The following is a 23209-nucleotide window of genomic DNA, read 5'->3' on the forward strand; positions in this document are numbered from 1 at the left end:
TCATCTCTGTGATTGACACATGCTTTCATATCATTTGGCAAGGTTTAAACCTGTTCAACTGTAAATAGGTTACGTACAGTATAATTACTGAATGTTCTGAATATATTCTCAGAAATGGACAGTGCGCCTTATAACCCGGTGCGCCTAATGTACGGAATAATTCTGGTTGTGCTTACTTACCTCGAAGCAATTTTATTTGGTACACGGTGTGACCAGTAGATGGCAGTCACACATAAGAGATACGTGTAGACTGCAATATGACGCCAGTAAACAACACCCAAAACTTTAAATGGTCCATTGAAAATAAAGAACAATATGTACGGCACTCAAAAATCTGTCAAAATAGTTTAGTAGGACTTTGAAGCCGCACCACTTGATGGATTGTCCACACATTACGACTACTGTAGTCAGATATATACTGTAAGTATTATTATGGTGTGTGTATAAAGACTGCAAAATGGCACCCATTAGCAGACATATTATCTGGCGTTTTGTTTCGCAATATTATGCAAAAGCAACTTTTCTTACCTTCTGGTACCTGCTGATGTGTATTTGAGAACCTCATAAAGCCTAAAAATGTGCGTACGTCCGCCACTGTAGTCTGTGATGACACCGTAGTCGATAAGCTTCTTCTTTTTCTCTATCTTCTTGTTATGTGACATTCATCCTCCACTGTTGCCATTCCTAATATAAAGTAGTGTAAAGTTCTAACTTATATCTCACTATGGAAGCACTAAAAACATACCGGTGTAGTGAGTTTACATTATTTACCCAAGGAACTTTTGTTATTAGAGAGTTCCGGTCGGACGGTTTTTCATGGGACACATTTCGGGTGTTGTTGTTGTTTCCGGATGAGGAGATGCTACTCCGTTATTGATTGAAGTAAAGTGTGAATGTCATTAAAACAGTTAGCGCCATCTTTTGACACTTCTTCCACTCCCGTCCTTGCACGCTACACCGCTACGACAAAGATGACGGGGAGAAGACGCTGTCCAAGTGGAGGCACGTAAATAAGACCCGCCCACAAAACGGTGCATGAAAGTGACTTGAAGATGATGTGTAAAACATCATCTATGCAACAAAGAACCACCATTACATTAGGGCTGCAACTAACAACTAATTTGATAATCGATTAATCTGTCGATTATAACTTCGATTAATCGATTAATAATCGGATAAAAGAGACAAACTACATTTCTATCCTTTCCAGTATTTTATTGAAAAAAAAACAGCATACTGGCAACATACTTATTTGGATGATTGTTTCTCAGCTGTTTGTACATGTTGCAGTTTATAAATAAAGGTTTATAAAAAAAAAACAATTTTTTAAATAAAAAAATAAAAAGCCTCTGCGCATGCGCATAGCATAGATCCAACGAATCGATGACTACATAAATCGCCAACTATTTTTATAATCGATTTTAATCTATTTAATCGATTAGTTGTTGCAGCCCTACATTACATGTTATGTAGACCAGTGGTCCCCAACCTTTTTGTAGCTGCGGACCGGTCAACGCTTGAAAATTTGTCCCACGGACCGGTGTGGGGGGGTGTATTTAAAAAAAAAAAAAATTTTTTTTTTTTTTTTTTACATAAATAAATACAATCATGTGTGCTTACAGACTGTATCCCTGCAGACTGTATTGATATATATTGATATATAATGTATATATTGTGTTTTTTATGTTGATTTCATTTAAAAAAAAAAAAAAAAAAAAAAAAAAGATTTTTTTTTTTTTTTAATTCTTTTGCGGCCCGGTACCAATCGGTCTGTAAGCACACATGATTGTATTTATTTATGTAAAAAAAAAAAAAAAAAAAAAAAAAAAAAAACATTTAAAAAAAAAAAAAATCTTTTGCAGATTGGTACCGGGCCGCGGCCCGGTGGTTGGGGACCACTGATGTAGACCACAAGGAAGTCTTTTGGTTTCAGAAAAAAAAAAATAATAATATGACTCCTTTAATGCACCTTATAATCCAGTGCACCTTATATATGAAAAAAGATTGAAAATAGACCATTCATTGACAGTGCGCTTTATAATCCAGTCCGGAAAATACGGTATTCTGATCACGGCTTCACACGATCATCAAAATATATTAATCGGGAAACATTTTTTTATGTAGACCACAAGGAAGTCTTTTACATTTAGAAAAAAGTCATATTATGACTCCTTTAATGCGCCTTATAATTTGGTGCACCTTTTGTGTGAAAAAAGACCTGACTAGACCCGCTCATCGGCAGGCGGTGTGTCTTATGGTCCAGAAAACACGGTAATTGGGTGTTAAATTAAATGAGCCCCAAAGGTCCAACGGCCTAAAAACCACTGATCTCGACTATTTGTTGGAAATAAATAATTCAATAGTCATTCTTGGAACAATTATATTACATTTAATCATTGACGTCCAAAAGGTTACGACTGGAGGACATATTTTGTCACGGCGTCATCGCACAGGAAGTGACATTTGATATTCCACATGCAACCTCAACAATAAAAATGAAGAATTGTCGCAAGGTAAACTTTCCATCCACTCACCAATCTGCGACTGCGCCACCATTGTTGACTTCCTGTCGCAGAGCGGCGAGAAAGGAAGGCCGAGGTCTGCTTCTTTGTCCCCCTGGAAAACACATTTGTATGTTGTGTAGTGCACATTACAAACATAATAAACAGTATATAACTATGTTGTGTAATGCACATTACAAACAATAAACAGTACATAACTATGTTGTGTAATGCACATTACAAACATAATAAACAGTACATAACTATGTTGTATAATGCACATTACAAACATAATAAACAGTACATAACTATGTTGTATAATGCACATTACAAACATAATAAACAGTACATAACTATGTTGTGTAATGCACATTACAAACATAATAAACAGTTCATAACTATGTTGTGTAATGCACATTACAAACATAATAAACAGTACATAACTATGTTGTGTAGTGCACATTACAAACATAATAAACAGTACATAACTATGTTGTGTAATGCACATTACAAACATAATAAACAGTACATAACTATGTTGTGTAATGCACATTACAAACATAATAAACAGTACATAACTATGTTGTGTAATGCACATTACAAACATAATAAACAGTACATAACTATGTTGTGTAATGCACATTACAAACATAATAAACAGTACATAACTATGTTGTGTAATGCACATTACAAACATAATAAACAGTACATAACTATGTTGTGTAGTGCACATTACAAACATAATAAACAGTACATAACTATGTTGTGTAATGCACATTACAAACATAATAAACAGTACATAACTATGTTGTGTAATGCACATTACAAACATAATAAACAGTACATAACTATTTCACTCACAACTTCTAAAGTAGAGCTGGGCAAATATTTTCACTCGGGGGCCACATTGAGAGAAAATAAATGTGGCCTGGGGGCCAATATGTACGTGTGTATAAATGACATATTTATCTGTGAACATCTGCTGTACAGTTTGTGTGTTTGGCTCCCTTTTTTTTCAGCAACACTAATACCAAAAGTCACAATGTCCCACAGAGTTCTAAAAACGTTATGATAGTCTTGTCCCGATACTAATATTTTGGTACTTTTCTAAATAAAGGGGACCACAAAAAATGGCATAATTGGCTTTATTTTAACAAAACATCTTAGTGTAGATGAAACATATCTTTATTATTGTCATTTAGTCCTTAAATAAAATGTTGAACATACTAGACAACTTGTCTTTTAGTAGTAAGTAAACAAACAAAGACTCCTAATTAGTTGTATGCAGTAACATATTGTGTCATTTATACACCTATTATTTTGTACACTTTATGAGGGACAAACTGTAAAAATTGATTATTAATCCACTTGTTCATTTACTGTTAATATCTGCTTATTTTCTCTTTGAACATGTTCTATCTACACTTCTGTTCAAATGTAATAATCACTTATTCTTCTCTTCTTTGATACTTGACATTAGTTTTGGATGATACCACACATTTGGGTATCAATCCGATACCAAGTAGTTACAGGATCATACATTGGTCATATTCAAAGTCCTCATGTGTCCAGGGACATATTTACTGACTTTATAAACATAATATGCATTTTATAAAAACGAAATAAGATTTTGTGATGCTAAAAAAATATCGATGTAATCATAGTAGTATCGACTAGATACGCTCCTGTACTTGGTATCATTACTGTGGATGTTAGGTGTAGATCCACCAATGGCGTTTGTTTATATTGTAGCGTCCCGGAAAAGTTGGTGCTGCAGGGAATTCTGGGAATTTGTTCTGTCGTGTTTATGTTGTGTTGCGGTGCAAATATTCTGGTGGGTGCCATGATTGGGTATAAAAGTAGATTCCATGAAATGCTCAGTCATTCACAAACAAGGATGGGGCCGAGGGTCACCACTTTGTCAACAAATGCCTGAGCAAATTGTTGAACAGTTTAAGAACAACATTTCTCAAGCAGCTATTGCAAGGAATTTAGGGATTTCACCAGCTACGCTCCGTAATATCATCAAAGGGTTCAGAGAATGTGGAGAAATCACTGCACGTAAGCCATGATATTACACACCTTGGATCCCTCAGGCTGTACTGCATCAAAAAGCGACATCAGTGTGTAAAGGATATCACCACATGGGCTCAGGAACACTTCAGAAAACCACTGTCAGTAACTACAGTTTGTCACTTGTTAGAATAATGATGTATATATTATCACACTAACTTTAGTATGCTTAAAGTCCGTTGCTTTAGTTATTAGCTATTGTGCTCAAGTTAGACTTTTCTAATCTATGCAAGGACAAAACTTCTTGTCTGAGGGGTGGCCTCAGCCACAGATGTTATCTTTGTTTTAGCCCGCTAACAGCCAAGGACTTCAACAATCTCAACAAAGATAAGATGACAAGATGCAAACGAAGCGGGGACAAGGCGAAATCACAAGGCCCCCAGCACATTCCGTCACGTATTGTGCGTCCTGGACCTGCTTTGCATGATATATGTGACCACTCCTTTTGGAGGCGGCCTTAGTGTTGTTGACTGTGGAACTCCTGAATAAATAGAGGGACACAGGAGCTGAACCAAAGAGCATAGGGCGAGACTGTGACTAAGTGTGCAGATCCATGCGTTCTCCTCATGAGCTAAATTGAACTCTGTCTCTGCATGATTCCTTGCTTCTTGTCTGATTAATAGATGTCATCAGTGTTTGAACCTGACACACTACATCTGTAAGTGCAAGTTAAAACTCTACTATACAAAGCCAAAGCCATTGATCAACAACACCCAGAAATGCTTCGCTGGGCCCGAGCTCATCTAAGATGGACTGATGCAAAGTGGAAACTAACTTTAACTTTAACTTTAAAAGTGTTCAGTGGTCTGACGAGTCCACATTTCAAATTGTTTTTGGAAACTGTGGACGTCGTGTCCTCCGGACCAAAGAGGAAAAGAACCATCCGGATTGTTCTAGGTGCAAAGTGTAAAAGGCAGCATGTGTGATGGTATGGGGGTGTATTAGTGGCCAAGACATGGGTAACTTACACATCTGTGAAGGCACCATTAATGCTGAAAGGTACATACAGCTTTTGGAGCAACATATGTTGCCATCCAAGCAACGTTACCATGGACGCCCCTGCTTATTTCAGCAAGACAATGCCAAGCCACGTGTTACATCAACGTGGCTTCATAGTAAAAGAGTGCAGGTACTAGACTGGCCTGCCTGTAGTCCAGACATTGAAAATGTGTGAAGGCTAAAATATGAGAAGGGAGACTGTTGAACAACTTAAGCTGTACATTAAGCAAGAATGGGAAAGAATTCCACCTTTTTTTGGGAAAAATACCACAATGATATGGTACCGTGAGAATGTGATAGTGTTACATCCACAATAAAGACAAAATGTGCAGGGTAATAGCGACCGCTAAAGCTACTGTCTGGTTAATGTCGGGGCCCACCTGTCGAAAGAACTCCTCCAGCAGAGAAGTGGTCCAGCGGTGGTGGAGGTCCCAGCTCTTGGCCGGGTGGCTGATGTCAGCAGTGTGCAGCAGCAAGGAGAGAGCTTTGGGCTTGTCAATGCTGTCAATCACAGAAGAGGTCATACAATAGAAGAATATTTAGAAAGGAGAAATTAGGGGACACATACTAAATGTGCATGTCCGACCGTATGATAGTCACAAAGTATTTCAAAAAGGCTCGAAAAGGAACTGACAAATAGGAAGTAAAAATCTCTTGAAGAGGGGCAACAAAATGTGTCAGCATGGCATTGACACACTTGCCCTCCCTTTTGTGTCATCAGTCTGACGTCATCCCTGATCCATGATTGTTTCCACCAGTTCCCCATTACCATCATGTGTCTTATAAACCCACGCCTCCCTTTGTTCTGTGCCAGATTGTCTCGTTGTCTCGTGCCTCTCTAGCCTCATGTCCATATCCATTACCCCCATGTGTCTTATAAGCCCACACCTCCCTTTGTTCTGTGCCAGATTGTCTCGTTGTCTCGTGCCTCTCTAGCCTCATGTCCATGTCCATTACCCCCATGTGTCTTATAAGCCCACGCCTCCCTTTGTTCTGTGCCAGATTGTCTCGTTGTCTCGTGCCTCTCTAGCTCATTGTCCATGTCCATTACCCCCATGTGTCTTATAAACCCACGCCTCCCTTTGTTCTGTGCCAGATTGTCTCGTTGTCTCGTGCCTCTCTAGCATCATGTCGAAGCCTTGCCTCGTCTCTTGTTTGAATATCTTCATCCTGAATTCCCTTGTTGATATTTAAAATGTTCCTTTTCTCCTCCTCAGCAGTGATTTTGGGTTATTTAGTTTTGCAGCCAAAGTGGTGAGTTTTCAGTTTTTTCTTACAGTTCTTCCTTTTCCTAAATTTTTTGAGTGACATTTTTTGTTAACTATTTTTTTTAGATAAGAGACAGTGTAGAAGTTTTACAGCCATTTGTGGAGAGGCGGGGCCGGCAGTCCGACAGCGAGGCAGGGCACACCGGAGCCCGCTCCAAGATGGTGGCGAGGAGGCGTGGAATCAGCTGGGCACAATCAAAGAATCCTCTTGAACTGTATAAAAGGGCGGCAGCCGTGGACGTGAGGGAGAGAGGCGGAGAGACGAGAAGGAGCCAGAAGGAAGCTGATGCAGAGCGAAAGAGACTGAGAGCGCAAGGGAGACGACGACGCCCGAAGCTGAAAAGCTGGAGCGGAGGAGCGAGCAGCAGACGGAAAGGCTGAAAAGCGACCCGGCAAGAGACGCATTCTTTGAAATAAAGAAGTCTAAACCTGCTCGCCAACAATGTCATTCCTTGGTGGTCCTTGGAACCCGCACGACAGCGAGCGACTGTCACACCAGTGTTTCTCCCTCCATTGGGAGCGTGTTTTTGTTTATGATCAATTTAATAGATTACATCCTGCGCCAAGTATAGTTCGTTATTGTTTTTGTGTTTCCTCCTTTCCTTTTGTTCCTTTTTGTGGAACCTTTTTTCCGCCGACTAGTCAGGTCATAAAGCCTATATGTTGAATTGCCCTGACTCTGGAGGTGAAAAGAAGCTTTCAAAATAAAAGCCTACCGGATTGTTCCCTACTATGCATCTGAGTCCAGTTTTTGACCGAGCCTGACAGGCGTCAGGAAACATTACACCGTCAGAATGTTGCGAAAAGTAAATGGCGCCTCAGTGAATGTGTGGCACACTCACTACCTGTACTGACACTATGTTGCTGTTTATAGCCCTTAATCACAAGCCCTTTGAGACACTTGTGATTAAGGGCTATATAAATCAACTTTGATTTAGTAGGCTAGACTACTGCAACACACTTCTTGTCAGCAAGAACATCCAGAAGCTGCAATACTTACAGAATAGTGCTGCTAGGATCCTGATGAGAGTGCGGAAATATGACCACATCACACCAATTCTCAAATCCCTTCACTGGCTTCCTGTTCCACTCAGGATGGAATACAAAGTCTCCCTACTAACCCACCGGTGCCTCCATGGAAATGCCCCCCTCTACCTCAAAGAACTGCTCACCCCCAAATCCTCCACTCCGGACAGACTAACCTCCTCCAACATCCGAGGACAAAGCTACGAACAATGGGAGACCGGGCTTTCCGCTCCCAGTCTGTGGAATGCTCTCCCTGACCACCTGAGGGCACCACATACTGTGGATGCTTTTAAAAAAGGCTTAAAAACCTTTACTATTAAAAAAAACCTTTTTTTAGATATATGCATACTAGTTCTAGCTATTAGGCTGTTCTAGTTTTTATTTTAATTTATTTTTTATTAGGTGGGGTGGGGTGGATGGATGGGGGGGGGGGGGGGGGGAAGGGATCGCACAAATGTCAATGGCTCGTTCTACTTTTGAAACATTCACACTGTCCCCTTTAATTACCAAATCTATGGAACATGGTGTGTGGATCTTTTCACTTCATCAGGCTTAAAGGTCACCTGAGTAGTCACCTGATTACATTAAAATCCTATCAGGCTTAATGAAGACAAGCAGACTAACACACACACACACACACACACACACACACACACACACACACACACACACACACACACACACACACACACACACACACACACACACACACACACACACACACACACACACACACACACACACACACACACACACACACACAAGGTTAAACCAGACAAGCTCACATTTTCTCTCATCCCATTGCTCTACTGTACATGGAATTACATTACAGTCCATTCAGCAACACAGCCTCATGCATGCTGCAATCTCTAGTGTGTGTGTGTGTGTGTGTGTGTGTGTGTGTGTGTGTGTGTGTGTGTGTGTGTGTGTGTGTGTGTGTGTGTGTGTGCGTGATACAATGGTGGAAAGATACCCTCCAGTCATCACTCTTGTGGTGTTGTGCTCACACACCAGGTGAGGTCCGGTGCTGATTCCTAAACAGGTTCTTGTTCATCTCCTATCTGTGCTTTCAGGGCACTTCAGAAAATAACACTTTGAAGGTCAACAGGTTGCCCCTGAGCCTTTTTTTTAAATATTTATTTTTTTATCATCATGCTCGCTACACGTGCATGAATGACTCACGGATGCAACGCTGGTTTGCCTTGTCAGCACAATGCAGAGCACAAGAAAGGATATTGTAGAAGGATGTGTGCAAGATAATCAGTGACCTCCAGCAGCCAGGCATCAATACGTGTGCTGCCTAGCTCTTTAGATGACAACAAAACATCCAGCATTGATTGCATCAGCAAGGAGACACGCCAACAAACCAGGAGAACAAGTCTCTTCTTGTTTTTCATACATATTGACTAGTATCATTTGATCAAACTATTTGGAACAAAAGTATGGATGATTCCGGTTTGTCATGATCCGTGGTCCAGATCATGTTTTTGTTATGTTCTGTTAGTTTTAGACTCTATAGTTCCTGTTTTTTGTGCACTCTCTAGGTCGTCCTCAGACGAGCCTTCCATCGTTGCTTCCAGTCATCCCGATTCTCCATACATTTGGCCAGTTCCTTGGTACTCTGAGCTCCTGCATCCTTCTTGAGTACATCCACGTATGTTAGTGTGGGACGTCCTCTTGACCGATGCCCATGTGTTGGTTCCCACAGTACCAATTTGCTGGCTGGCAGCTCCTGATGCCTTTGGCAGTGCCCTGCTAGTCTCATTCTCCTTACAGCAATCTTCTCGCTCACCCTTGGTATTCCCCTGCAGAGGACTCTGTTGGTTACGCACTCTTGTTGCACCCTTGTTTGTTTGGGTGGCCATGGTTACTTATTATTTCCACCTGCCTCTGATTAGTGTTCACCCGCTGCCCGAGCACTAATCAGAGGCATTATTTAAGCCTGCCTTTGCCAGTCAGTCGTCCTGGCGTCATTGTTTGCCTCATGCCTTGCCAAGTAAGTCTTGTTTGTTCCATGCCGTAGTTTATGCTGGTTGTTCGCTTCATGCCGAAGTCTTGTTTATTTCATGCCACAGTTCCGTGAGGTTCCATGTCCATAGTTCCATGTTTCGAAGTCTTTGCCTTAGCTTCAAGTGTGAACGGCACGTCTTTTCCTTCGACTAGTTTTCTGTTTTTGGTGCTGTTTTGACTTCTCAAGAATAAACCATGTTCCTACCTGCACGTCCTGTCCGGAGTGATCCATTTGCCTTCCTGGGAGAACGACCCCGCGGTGGTAAGCTGCGTAAACCATGTCCTGACACGGCTGATATCGTATTGGATTAATACCAATGTTGGTATCGTATTGGAAGTGAAGAAGTTGTATTGTGAAACTGCTATTCTTCTTCAAACTTTGGTTCCGTTTCCGCTGTTTTGGTCAAAGATACATGCTAAAAAAAATTATTGGGAGTTCAAATAGAGCTAAGTGCTAATTTCCGCTTTCTCATGCCCTCCAAAACATTACTTAAGTTTCAAAAGTGGTTTTATATAATGAGTTTGCAAAATGAGGAAATAACAGTCAACGAAACAAATAACATCCATCCATCCATTTTCTACCGCTTATCCCCTTTGGGATCGCGGGGGCGCTGGAGCCTATCTCTGCTGCAATCGGGCGGAAGGCGGGGTACACCCTGGACAAGTCGCCACCTCATCGCAGGGCCAGCACAGATAGACAGACAACATTCACACACTAGGGACCATTTTAGTGTTGCCAATCAACCTATCCCCAGGTGCATGTCTTTGGAGGTGGGAGGGGCCTATCCCCAGGTGCATGTCTTTGGAGGTGGGAGGGGCCTATCCCCAGGTGCATGTCTTTGGAGGTGGGAGGGGCTTATCCCCAGGTGCATGTCTTTGGAGGTGGGAGGGGCTTATCCCCAGGTGCATGTCTTTGGAGGTGGGAGGGGCCTATCCCCAGGTGCATGTCTTTGGAGGTGGGAGGGGCTTATCCCCAGGTGCATGTCTTTGGAGGTGGGAGGGGCTTATCCCCAGGTGCATGTCTTTGGAGGTGGGAGGGGCCTATCCCCAGGTGCATGTCTTTGGAGGTGGGAGGGGGTTATCCCCAGGTGCATGTCTTTGGAGGTGGGAGGGGCCTATCCCCAGGTGCATGTCTTTGGAGGTGGGAGGGGCTTATCCCCAGGTGCATGTCTTTGGAGGTGGGAGGGGCCTATCCCCAGGTGCATGTCTTTGGAGGTGGGAGGGGCTTATCCCCAGGTGCATGTCTTTGGAGGTGGGAGGGGCTTATCCCCAGGTGCATGTCTTTGGAGGTGGGAGGGGCTTATCCCCAGGTGCGTGTCTTTGGAGGTGGGAGGAAGCCGGAGTACCCGGAGGGAAGCCACGCATTCACGGGGAGAACATGCAAACTCCACACATTACTGTGCCCTTAGTATAAATGGTAAGGAGCAAACTAATAACGCTGATGAGTTGATTGTAAACAAAAGCACAACAAGTGTGGCAACATTTTATAGTGCATACAGAGCCAACTAAACTGCTTGATAATAAACACTTATCATACTTCAAATGCACAGATAAGCGGAATAAAATGGATGGATGGATGGAAATACTTCCATGTTGTGGCGTTCAGAAAAAAATATACCAGGACGTTGCCTACAGCCACAGCTATTAATGCCAGTGCTTAGAGACATTGATGGTTATTTGTTTTCTGCACTTGGCGGCTATATGAGCTTGGCGGTTAATTGATCCCAGGTAATTGCAGAATTGGCGGTATTGTTTGTTGTTGTTTACGTATCTGACAATGGCACGCTGGGAATCCCCTTGCTGACCTGGAACAAGGAGTCCTACCTGAGCTGGTTTTGCTACTAAAACAAGTGTCAGTGGTCTGTATTTCAGTGCATCACCAGCAGGTTCAAACGGTGGAATGGCGGCACCATTCAGTGACACAAGCATCAACTTGTACGCGGACAAACAAGTACACAACTGACCCCTCAGGCTGTTGCAGGAAGTTTTTCATGGCCTTCACCTGCTGGAAGTGACAGGACATGTCGGTGGCCAGAACCATTTCCACCACCAAAGCTCTCAGCTCTCTGTGGGAAAGAGGAGACAAACGAAGTGTCACACACCTCAGTAATCATAAGACTCATACATTCTTTCATTGCTGGAGCGAAAGAAGGCATTGCGAGAGCTATTTATGTTGTCTGTGCTCTGATAGGTCCAAACTCGTGCCATGGAAATTGGATTTTTCGGACGTACTTTCACACTTTGTGGACAGCACAACTGTTGGACCTTGAAAGTGTTTGTCATGTTCCACAGAACATCTTGCTTATTAGAAGAGGAGCTCACTCTTGTCCCATTTCAACATTAGTGTTACGCTTCAAACACCTGCCGCCTCTGTTGTTGATGTTCCTCTCCTTCTGCAGCCTTGACTCTGACGCTGATGACTCTCCTGCCTTCATAAGCCAGCGTGTCCTGCGTTCCAGTGCCAGAACGTAGCTAAGCCTCACACGTCTCTCGCTTCTTTGCGCATGTGCTTCCTCGCTCTTTGTGTTTCCCCTCCGTGGTGCTCACTGCGTCTTGTCCTGTGTCGCCATCCAGCAACCCTTCGTCATCGCCTGGTTTCGAGATGTGTGTCTCGTTTCCCTGGGTCCCCTCTGGACTCTCTGCTGCCTTCCTGGATCTCGACCTCACGCCTGCCCTTGGACCACGATGCCTCGCTCCAGCGCCTGACCTCCTGCCTGTCCCTGGACCTCTGAGCCTGCCTTGCCCTTTCTGGACCATACCATACCAACTTTATTTATAAAGCCCTTTAAAAACAAGCACAGTTGAAGAACAAAGGGCTGTACATCCCAAGGAAATACAGGCAAAGGACAGACGAAAAAATAACATTCAAAACAGATGTAAAATAGACATTTAAAAAGCAAATACAAATTATCTTAAGAACAATTTGTTAGATAAAAGCAGTTAAAAAGTTAAAAACAGTTAAAAAAGTTAAAAACTAGGGATGTCCGATAATGGCTTTTTGCCGATATCCGATATTGTCCAACTCTTTAATTACCGATACCGATATCAACCGATACCGATATCAACCGATATATACAGTCGTGGAATTAACACATTATTATGCCTAATTTGGACAACCAGGTATGGTGAAGATAAGGTACTTTTTAAAAAATTAATCAAATAAAATAAGATAAATAAATTAAAAACATTTTCTTGAATAAAAAAGAAAGTAAAACAATATAAAAACAGTTACATAGAAACTAGTAATGAATGAAAATGAGTAAAATGAAGTGTTAAAGGTTAGTACTATTAGTGGAGCAGCAGCACGCACAATCATGTGTGCTTACGGACTGTATCCCTTGCAGACTGTATTGATATATATTGATATATAATGCTTACGGACTGTATCCCTTGCAGACTGTATTGATATATAATGCTTACGGACTGTATCCCTTGCAGACTGTATTGATATATATTGATATATAATGCTTACGGACTGTATCCCTTGCAGACTGTATTGATATATAATGCTTACGGACTGTATCCCTTGCAGACTGTATTGATATATATTGATATATAATGTAGGAAGCAGAATATTAATAACAGAAATAAACAACCCTTTTGTGTGAATGAGTGTAAATGGGGTGGGTTGGTGCACTAATTGTAAGTGTATCTTGTGTTTTTTATGTGGATTTAATTTAAAAAACCAAAAAAAAACAAAAAAAACCCCGATACTGATAATAAAAAAAACGATACCGATAATTTCCGATATTACATTTTAACGCATTTATCGGCCGATAATATCGGCAGACCGATATTATCGGACATCTCTATTAAAAACAGTTGAAAGTCTCATGCTGGGTTAAAAGCCAGTGAATAAAAATAGGTTTTAAGAAGAGTCTAAAAAGTAGCCAAAGAAGGGGCCTGTCTCACATGGAGAGGGAGATTGTTCCAGAGTTTTATACTTAACAAACTCATCCTGCGTACCGGATAAAAGCTGTTCGGGCCATACGTTTGACACCCCTGACTTAAACACGTGGAAGAATAGGAATAGGATCTTACCTCCAGTCGTCCTTGGAGAGGTTGTACAGGATGTTCATCTCGTCGTCGTCCTGCAGCAGGCGGTAGGCGGCGCTCACGTGGTGGCTCTCCAACACTGAGCGGTCGTTATACAGGATGGCCGTGTCCGACCTGAGAGGACGCACAGCAAATGTTTACTTCTTTTAGCAGTGGAACTGATCTCTGAACTGCAGTTTCGGAGAGAGCCTTTGAGGAGACTCGAGGAAGTTTGTGCTTTTTACGTTAAACCCAGATTCCGATCTAAAAAAGGTCTTAACTCATTCTCCTTCTACGCCACATCAATGTGGAATGCACTCCCAACAGCTGTAAAAGAAAGGGCATCTCTATCCTCCTTCAAAAGCGCACTAAAAGAACACCTCCAGGCAACTACAACCCTAAACTAACACCCTCCCTTCCACATCCCACCTCCCCGGATTGTAAATAATCAAACGTAGATACTTATTCTTATGCTTTCTGATCTCTCTCTCTATGTCCACTACTTGCTGTACATATCCTACCAAGTCACACCTACACTCTTTCAATGTCCATTTCTCTGATGATGCAATTGTTGATGACTGAAGTGTTGATATCAACCAAAGCTAACACCCCCCCTCCACATCACACACCCCAGATTGTAAATAATGTAAATAATTCAATGTATGCACTAAATGGTAACACCATTTAGTGGTCAATTGTACGGAATATGTACTGTACTGTGCAATCCATGAATAAAAGTTTCAATCAATCAGTTCGCAGCCGAGTGTGAAGCGACTGGGATGAGGATCAGCACCTCCAAGTCCGAGTCCATGGTTCTCGCCCGGAAAAGGGTGGAGCGCCATCTCCGGGTTGGGGAGGAGACCCTGCCCCAAGTGGAGGAGTTCAAGTACCTGGGAGTCTTGTTCACGAGTGAGGGAAGAGTGGATGGTGAGATCGACAGGCGGATCGGTGCGGCGTCTTCAGTAATGCGGACGCTGTATCGATCCGTTGTGGTGAAGAAGGAGCTGAGCCGGAAGGCAAAGCTCTCAATTTACCGGTCGATCTACGTTCCCATTCTCACCTATGGTCATGAGCTTTGGGTTATGACCGAAAGGACAAGATCACGGGTACAAGCGGCCCAAATGAGTTTCCTCCGCCGGGTGGCGGGTCTCTCCCTTAGAGATAGGGTGAGAAGCTCTGTCATCCGGGAGGAGCTCAAAGTAAAGCCGCTGCTCCTCCACATGGAGAGGAGCCAGATGAGGTGGTTCGGGCATCTCTGTGACGACGGGGTCGCATCGTGGTGCGGGTGTTGTTCTCCCAGGAATGCAGACGGGCTCGGACACAGCTTGCAGGTAGGAAAATTATTTATTTAAGAACTAAACATGCAGGGAAAAACAAAGACGTGCACATGGCACATAAGGCCAAAACAAAAGGGCTAGCGTGGGAGCTAGCAAGCAAAATTAGCCTAGCGTAAAAACTAGCAGCTAAAGAACAAGAAACAAACGTCGTCATCCGTTGTGTGAAAACAAACTACGAAGCCAGGCCGACTGGTTGGGGAGGCAAGCTTTAAATAATAATGTCAATCATGAAAAACAGGTGCGCGTCGGGAACACCCGCGGCAGGTGAAAATAATCAGTAACTATGGTAACCAAACTGAGAAGTGCTTAAACGGGAACTAGACAGAGATCAAGCCAAACAGGAAAACACGAGGGACCAGAAAACGTAAACAGAAATATGATCCGGGCAGCGGATCATAACAATCTGGTCAGGATGCCACCTGAGCGCCTCCCTAGGGAGGTGTTTCGGGAGGAAGACCCAGGACACGTTGGGAAGACTATGTCTCCCGGCTGGCCTGGGAACGCCTCGGGATCACCCGGGAGGAGCTGGACCAAGTGGCTGGGGAGAGGGAAGTCTGGGCTTCCCTGCTTAGGCTGCTGCCCCCGCGACCTGACCTCGGATAAGCGGAAGAAGATGGATGGATGGATGGATGGATCAATCAATTAATTTAGGAATTGTGCACAAAATGGTTGCAACCTCTTGGAACAACTGAGGCACAAAGCATTCCAGTTGCAATGATGACGGTTGTGCCGCACAAATGGGCTGCGGGAGAAGATAAAAAAAGCTTCAGAAGAGTCTTGAAGTAGAAAACAACTGCAAGTTAGGTTGGAGTGAGCTTCCCTGAGGCTAGAAAAGTTAGCACGTCAATAAGTACTCATTAGGCAGCTTTCACGTGTTGACATGCGCCAATCAATAGGCTGCTTCCCTTTTTGTTGATCCATGGGGACACTTTCAGCTCGGGGCCACACTCCAGCTTTTCAAGCACATTTACATGATATTTGATATTAACATTACGACATTGGACATTTCCTGGTGTGGGTGTTGCTGTATAGAAGTTATCGCACAACTCTCATGCTCAAAGGCCGTTGCTCTAGTAGTTATTATCTAATGTGCTCAAGCTGGACTTTGTCTTCTTGTGCAAGGGCACACAACTTGTTATCTTCCACTGCATGTGAGGAGTTGCCTCGCCGCAGAGGTTTTCTGTCTTTCAGCTTGCTAACAGCCAAGGACGAACCAGCACCTCAAGGAAGATACGTCATATCAACAGCAGGCAGACAAAGCAGAGACAGGGCGCAATCACAAGGCCCCCCCCAGCACATTTCCGTTCTGAATAATCACGTCTTGCGCGTACTGAGCTGCTGGCATAATGTGTGACCCCTCCCTGTAGAAGCAGCCTTAGCATGGAGCTAGGGAACTCCTAAACTGAATAAATAGAGGAGCGCGTGGGCTGTTCCTCAGAGCGTAGGGTGAGACTGTAACTGAGTGTGCAGCTCCATGCGTTCTCCTCATGAGCAAAATTGAACTCTGTCTCTGCCTGATTCCTTGCTTCTTGTTCTGTTTAATAGATAGTTCAGTGCTTAAACCTGACAGTTACTGTTGAATTGTTGGCAGTTGGCAGTAATAACTGGTGGGAGGAAGAATCTCAGTGATTATTCTTGTCTTACACTAATCGGATTTTGTGCCCCCGTGGATTTGTTTGTGAATGAGTAAGTTAACAATAGGCTTTGATTTTGTGGACTATTTCTAGCCAGTTTTTTTTTCTTTTAGGGTGATGATTATTAGGGATGTCCGATAATGGCTTTTTGCCGATATCCGATATTCCGATATTGTCCAACTCTTTAATTACCGATACCGATATCAACCGATACCGATATCAACCGATATATACAGTCGTGGAATTAACACATTATTATGCCTAATTTGGACAACCAGGTATGGTGAAGATAAGGTACTTTTTAAAAAAATTAGTAAAATAAGATAACTAAATTAAAAACATTTTCTTGAATAAAAAAGGAGGTACAACAATATAAAAACAGTTACATAGAAACTAGTAATGAATGAAAATGAGTCAAATGAAGTGTTAAAGGTTAGTACTATTAGTGGAGCAGCAGCACGCACAATCATGTGTGCTTACGGACTGTATCCCTTGCAGACTGTATTGATATATATTGATATATAATGTAGGAAGCAGAATATTAATAACAGAAAGAAACAACCCTTTTGTGTGAATGAGTGTAAATGGGGGAGGGAGGTTTTTTGGCTTGGTGCACTAATTGTAAGTGTATCTTCTGTTTTTATGTTGATTTAATAATATAAAAAAAAAAAAAACAACAAAAAAAACAACGATATCGATAATAAAAAAACCGATACCGATAATTTCCGATATTACATTTTAACGCATATATCGGCCGATAATATCGGCAGGCTGATATTATCGGACATCTCTAATGATTATCATTAATAACTGCACACTAAAAATGCTGAGTTATTTTGATAACCCAATTTATGAGTTGCTAGTGGTGGGTTGAATGTTGGAGTTATTTTTATGAAGAGCAGTCCATTTTTTGGGTTATAAGGGTAGTATTTGAACTCAATTTCTGAGTTTGGAAAATTATGAACCACTTTTGGGTTATTTTTTAACGGGTAAAAGGCTTTTTTTAAATTAAAAAGTTACTTTTTTCTTGAAGGGAATTTTATTATGGATTAATCTCCTTAACATTATTTACAGTCACCCAACATTGAGTTAGCATAACTCAACTTTTGGGTTAAACAATTCAACCCAATAGTTTGGTTGGTAATAACCCAACATTGAGTTAGCATAACTCAACTTTTTGGTTAAATAATACAACACAAAAGTTGGATTGAAAAAATTTACCCAAAATGTTGAGTTGAAATAACTCAAATAAGGGGTCAGAAAAAAACCTTCAAACATACAATATGACCTTGTTACGCATCTGTGCATTCTTTTTTGTGCTTGAGAAAGCTAACAGCAGGCTTTGACTATGTGAATTATTTCTAGTTGTTATGTTTATTTCCATTCTTTAAGGTTATCATTAACTGGTGAGGAGAAAACCCTCATAAATGACTGTATAGGACATGTCTTGTGCATGAGAAGTGTACTGTGGGGTACAACTTTGTGGATTATTTCTAGTCCATACATTCATTCCCATTCTTCAAGGTGGTGGTATTCATTATTAACCGGATAGAGTAAGAATCTCTTTAAATATACAACAAGTCTTCGTTGATTGAGAACCCGAGCATGTTAGTGCACGAGCAAGCTTTGAGTTTGTGGATTACATCAAGGCATGCTGTTGTACTTTTATTATGCAAGGTGGTGGTTATCATAAATAACTGGTGGGAGAAATAACCTCTTCAAATATATGACATGTTTTGGTTGCGCATCTGTGCATTTTTTGTGTACAAAAAAGCTATCAGCAGGCTTGGACTTTGTGGATTATTTCTAGTCATTCTGTTTTTTTTCTATTCCTTAAGGTTGTGGTTTACATTAATAACTGGTGAGTGGACAAACCTCATAAAATATATGACAGGTCTTGGTTGTGCACCCGTGCATGTGCTCGTGCATGAACAAGTTTACTTTGGGCTTTGACATTATGGATTATTTCTAGTCTAGTCATCCTTCAATGTGGTGCTTAACATCAATAACTGGTGTGAGGAGGAATCTTGTTAAATACTCAACAAGTCTTGGTTGAGCACCCTAGCATTTGTTTGTGCACAAGGAAACTTCCAGTAGGCTTTGACTTTGTGGTTTATATCTAGTCATGTTGTTGCACTTATATTACGCAAAGGGGTGGCTATCATTAATAACTGGGGTGAGAAAGAACCTCTTTAAATATATGACGTATTGGTTGCACAGCTGTGCCTTTGTAGTGGACAAGAAAGCTACCACTATAGGCTTTGACTTTGTGGATCATTTCTAGTCATTCTGTTTTTTTCTGTTCCTTTAGGTTGTGGTTTACATTAATAACTGGCGAGTGGACAAACCTCATAAAATATACGACAGGTCTTGGTTGTGCACCCGTGCATGTGCTCGTGCATGAACAAGTTTACTTTGGGCTTTCACATTATGGATTATTTCTAGTCCATACATTCCTTTCCATCCTTCAATGTGGTGCTTAACATCAATAACTGGTGTGAGGAGGAATCTTATTAAATACACAACAAGTCTTGGTTGAGCACCCTATCATTTGTTTGTGCACAAGGAAACTTCCAGTAGGCTTTGACTTTGTGGTTTATATCTAGTCATGTTGTTGTATTTATATTACGCAAAGGGGTGGCTATCATTAATAACTGGGGTGAGAAAGAACCTCTTTAAATATATGACATCTCGGTTGCACAGCTGTGCCTTTGTAGTGCACAAGAAAGCTACCACTATAGGCTTTGACTTTGTGGATCATTTCTAGTCATTCTGTTTTTTTTCTATTCCTTAAGGTTGTGGTTTACATTAATAACTGGTGAGTGGACAAACCTCATAGATTATACGACAGTTCTTGGTTGTGCACCCGTGCATGTGCTCGTGCATGAACAAGTTTACTTTTGGGCTTTGACATTATGGATTATTTCTAGTCTAGTCATCCTTCAATGTGGTGCTTAACATCAATAACTGGTGTGAGGAGGAATCTTGTTAAATACTCAACAAGTCTTGGTTGAGCACTCTAGCATTTGTTTGTGCACAAGGAAACTTCCAGTAGGCTTTGACTTTGTGGTTTATATCTAGTCATGTTGTTGTACTTATATTACGCAAAGGGGTGGCTATCATTAATAACTGGGGTGAGAAAGAACCTCTTTAAATATATGACATCTTGGTTGCACAGCTGTGCCTTTGTAGTGCACAAGAAAGCTACCACTATAGGCTTTGACTTTGTGGATCATTTCTAGTCATTCTGTTTTTTTCTGTTCCTTTAGGTTGTGGTTTACATTAATAACTGGTGAGTGGACAAACCTCATAAAATATACGACAGGTCTTGGTTGTGCACCCGTGCATGTGCTCGTGCATGAACAAGTTTACTTTGGGCTTTCACATTATGGATTATTTCTAGTCCATACATTCCTTTCCATCCTTCAATGTGGTGCTTAACATCAATAACTGGTGTGAGGAGGAATCTTGTTAAATACACAACAAGTCTTGATTGAGAACCCTAGCATTTGTTTGTGCACAAGGAAACTTCCAGTAGGCTTTGACTTTGTGGTTTATATCTAGTCATGTTGTTGTACTTATATTACGCAAAGGGGTGGCTATCATTAATAACTGGGGTGAGAAAGAACCTCTTTAAATATATGACATCTTGGTTGCACAGCTGTGCCTTTGTAGTGGACAAGAAAGCTACCACTATAGGCTTTGACTTTGTGGATCATTTCTAGTCATTCTGTTTTTTTTCTATTCCTTAAGGTTGTGGTTTACATTAATAACTGGTGAGTGGACAAACCTCATAAAATATACGACAGGTCTTGGTTGTGCACCCGTGCATGTGCTCGTGCATGAACAAGTTTACTTTTGGGCTTTGACATTATGGATTATTTCTAGTCCATACATTCCTTTCCATTATTCAATGTGGTGCTTAACATCAATAACTGGTGTGAGGAGGAATCTTGTTAAATATACAACAAGTCTTGGTTGAGCACCCTAGCATTTGTTTTTGCACAATGAAACTTCCATTAGGCTTTGACTTTGTGGTTTATATCTAGTCATGTTGTTGTACTTATATTACGCAAAGGGGTGGCTATCATTAATAACTGGGGTGAGAAAGAACCTCTTTAAATATATGACATCTTGGTTGCACAGCTGTGCCTTTGTAGTGGACAAGAAAGCTACCACTATAGGCTTTGGATTTTGTGGATCATTTCTAGTCCAAACATTTATTTCCAACATTCAAGGTGGTGGTTATAATCATTAGCTGGTCTAAGGAGGAATCTCTTCAAATATACAACAAGTCTTGGTGGAGCACCCGAGCATTTGTTTGTGCACAAAAAAGCTAGTAGTAGGCTTTGACTTTGCAGATTGTTTTTAGTCATTTTCTTGTATTTCTATTATGAGAGTGGTTATCATTAATAACTGGGGAGAGGAAAAACCTCTCATCCCTGCATCTGGTGCATTGTTGGCGGTGGTGGTGGTGGCAGCAACTTCATTCAGGCTTCTTCCAGAGAAGTAGTGTGAATGTGTTTGCAGGTCCATAAAGAAGCACACAAGTAATCATCTCGCTGTTAAACACCAACGAGGCGTAACAAACACAAAGTTGACCCAACACCGTGTTTGTTTCACAAGTTTAGTAGTTCTATCAGCTCTTATGTCCTTTCCTTTTTGTTATTTCTGCCCTCGGGGACAATTCCCAGCGAGCATGTAAAGACCTTGCGCCGTTTACGAGGTCATCAATCTCTGGGAGCACTTTGGGTGTTGTTGATGTTGTGTTACCTGGTCTGAATGTGGAAGTTGTTTGTTGTCCCCGTGTGCTCGTAGTCGTGCACGGCGGCTGCAAAGATCATGGCCAAGATCTCCAGCTCGGTTAACCAGTGCTTGGAACACGGACCAGAAGAAGGGAAGACAATAAAACAATGGAAAGGAAGAAAAGAAGGTGGAACAACATTCAGTTGCCAAACATACAGTGGTGGTCAAAAGTGTACATACACGTGTAAAGAACATCATGTCATGGCTGTCTTGAGTTTACAATCATTTTTTATTTTGTTGTGATGTAGTGATTGGAGCACATACTTGTTGCTCACAAAAAACATTCATGAAGTTTGCTTCTTTTATGAATTTATTATGGCTCTACTGAAAATGTGAGGGTCAAAAGTATACATACAGCAAAGTTAATATTTGCTTCCTTGGCAAGTTGACCTGCAATAAGGCGCTTTAGGTAGCCATCCACAAGCTTCTGCTTGACCACTTGACCACTAAATTGCTGCAGTTCAGCTAAATGTGTTGCTTTTCTGACATGGACTTGTTTCTTCGGCATTGTCCACACCAGGGGTCACCAACCTTTTTGAAAGCAAGAGCTACTTCTTGGGTAGTGATTCATGCGAAGGGCTACCAGTTTGATACACACTTAAATAAATTGCCAGAAATAGCCAATTTGCTCAATTTACCTTTAACTCTATGTTATTATTAATAATTAATGATATTTACACTTAATTGAACGGTTTAAAAGAGGAGAAAACACGAAAAAAATGACAATTAAATTTTGAAACATAGTTTATCTTCAATTTCGACTCTTTAAAATTCAAAATTCAACCGAAAAAAAGAAGAGTAAAACTAGCTGATTCGAATCTTTTTGAAAAAATTAAAAAAATAATTTATGGAACATCATTAGTAATTTTTCCTGATTAAGATTAATTTTAGAATTTTGATGGCATGTTTTAAATAGGTTAAAATCCAATCTGCACTTTGTTAGAATATATAACAAATTGGACCAAGCTATATTTCTAACAAAGACAAATCATTATTTCTTCTAGATTTTCCAGAACAAAAATTTTAAAAGAAATTCAAAAGACTTTGAAATAAGATTTAAATTTGATTCTACAGATTTTCTAGATTTGCCAGAATAAATTTTTTGAATTTTAATCATAATAAGTTTGAAGAAATATTTCACAAATATTCTTTGTCGAAAAAACAGAAGCTAAAATGAAGAATTAAATTAAAATGTATTTATTATTCTTTACAATAAAAAAAAAAAAAAAACTTGAACATTGATTTAAATTGTCAGGAAAGAAGAGGAAGGAATTTAAAAGGTAAAAAGGTATATGTGTTTAAAAATCCTAAAATCATTTTTAAGGTTGTATTTTTTCTCTAAAATTGTCTTTCTGAAAGTTATAAGAAGCAAAGTTAAAAAAAATCATGTATTTATTTAAACAAGTGAAGACCAAGTCTTTAAATATTTTCTTGGATTTTCAAATTCTATTTGAGTTTTGTCTCTCTTAGAATTAAAAATGTCGGGCAAAGCGAGACCAGCTTGCTAGTAAATAAATAAC

General features: G+C 40.9%; 1 protein-coding gene across 7 annotated transcripts in view; it reads right to left on the reverse strand.

The window, feature by feature from the left end:
* pde1cb (phosphodiesterase 1C, calmodulin-dependent b) overlaps positions 1-23209 on the reverse strand; it is a 264072-nt gene that overhangs the window by 10579 nt on the left and 230284 nt on the right. For all 7 annotated transcript variants that reach the window (XM_062023723.1, XM_062023722.1, XM_062023728.1 and 4 more), the window contains 5 exons: positions 21657-21757; positions 13919-14047; positions 11842-11943; positions 5954-6074; positions 2535-2616 (listed from right to left, as the gene is read on the reverse strand). In XM_062023723.1, the coding sequence (XP_061879707.1) occupies positions 2535-2616; positions 5954-6074; positions 11842-11943; positions 13919-14047; positions 21657-21757 (535 nt within the window). The remainder of the gene's footprint in view (positions 1-2534; positions 2617-5953; positions 6075-11841; positions 11944-13918; positions 14048-21656; positions 21758-23209) is intronic.

Source organism: Entelurus aequoreus, linkage group LG16 (genome assembly GCF_033978785.1).
Source record: "Entelurus aequoreus isolate RoL-2023_Sb linkage group LG16, RoL_Eaeq_v1.1, whole genome shotgun sequence".
NCBI classification, from domain to species: domain Eukaryota; kingdom Metazoa; phylum Chordata; class Actinopteri; order Syngnathiformes; family Syngnathidae; genus Entelurus; species Entelurus aequoreus.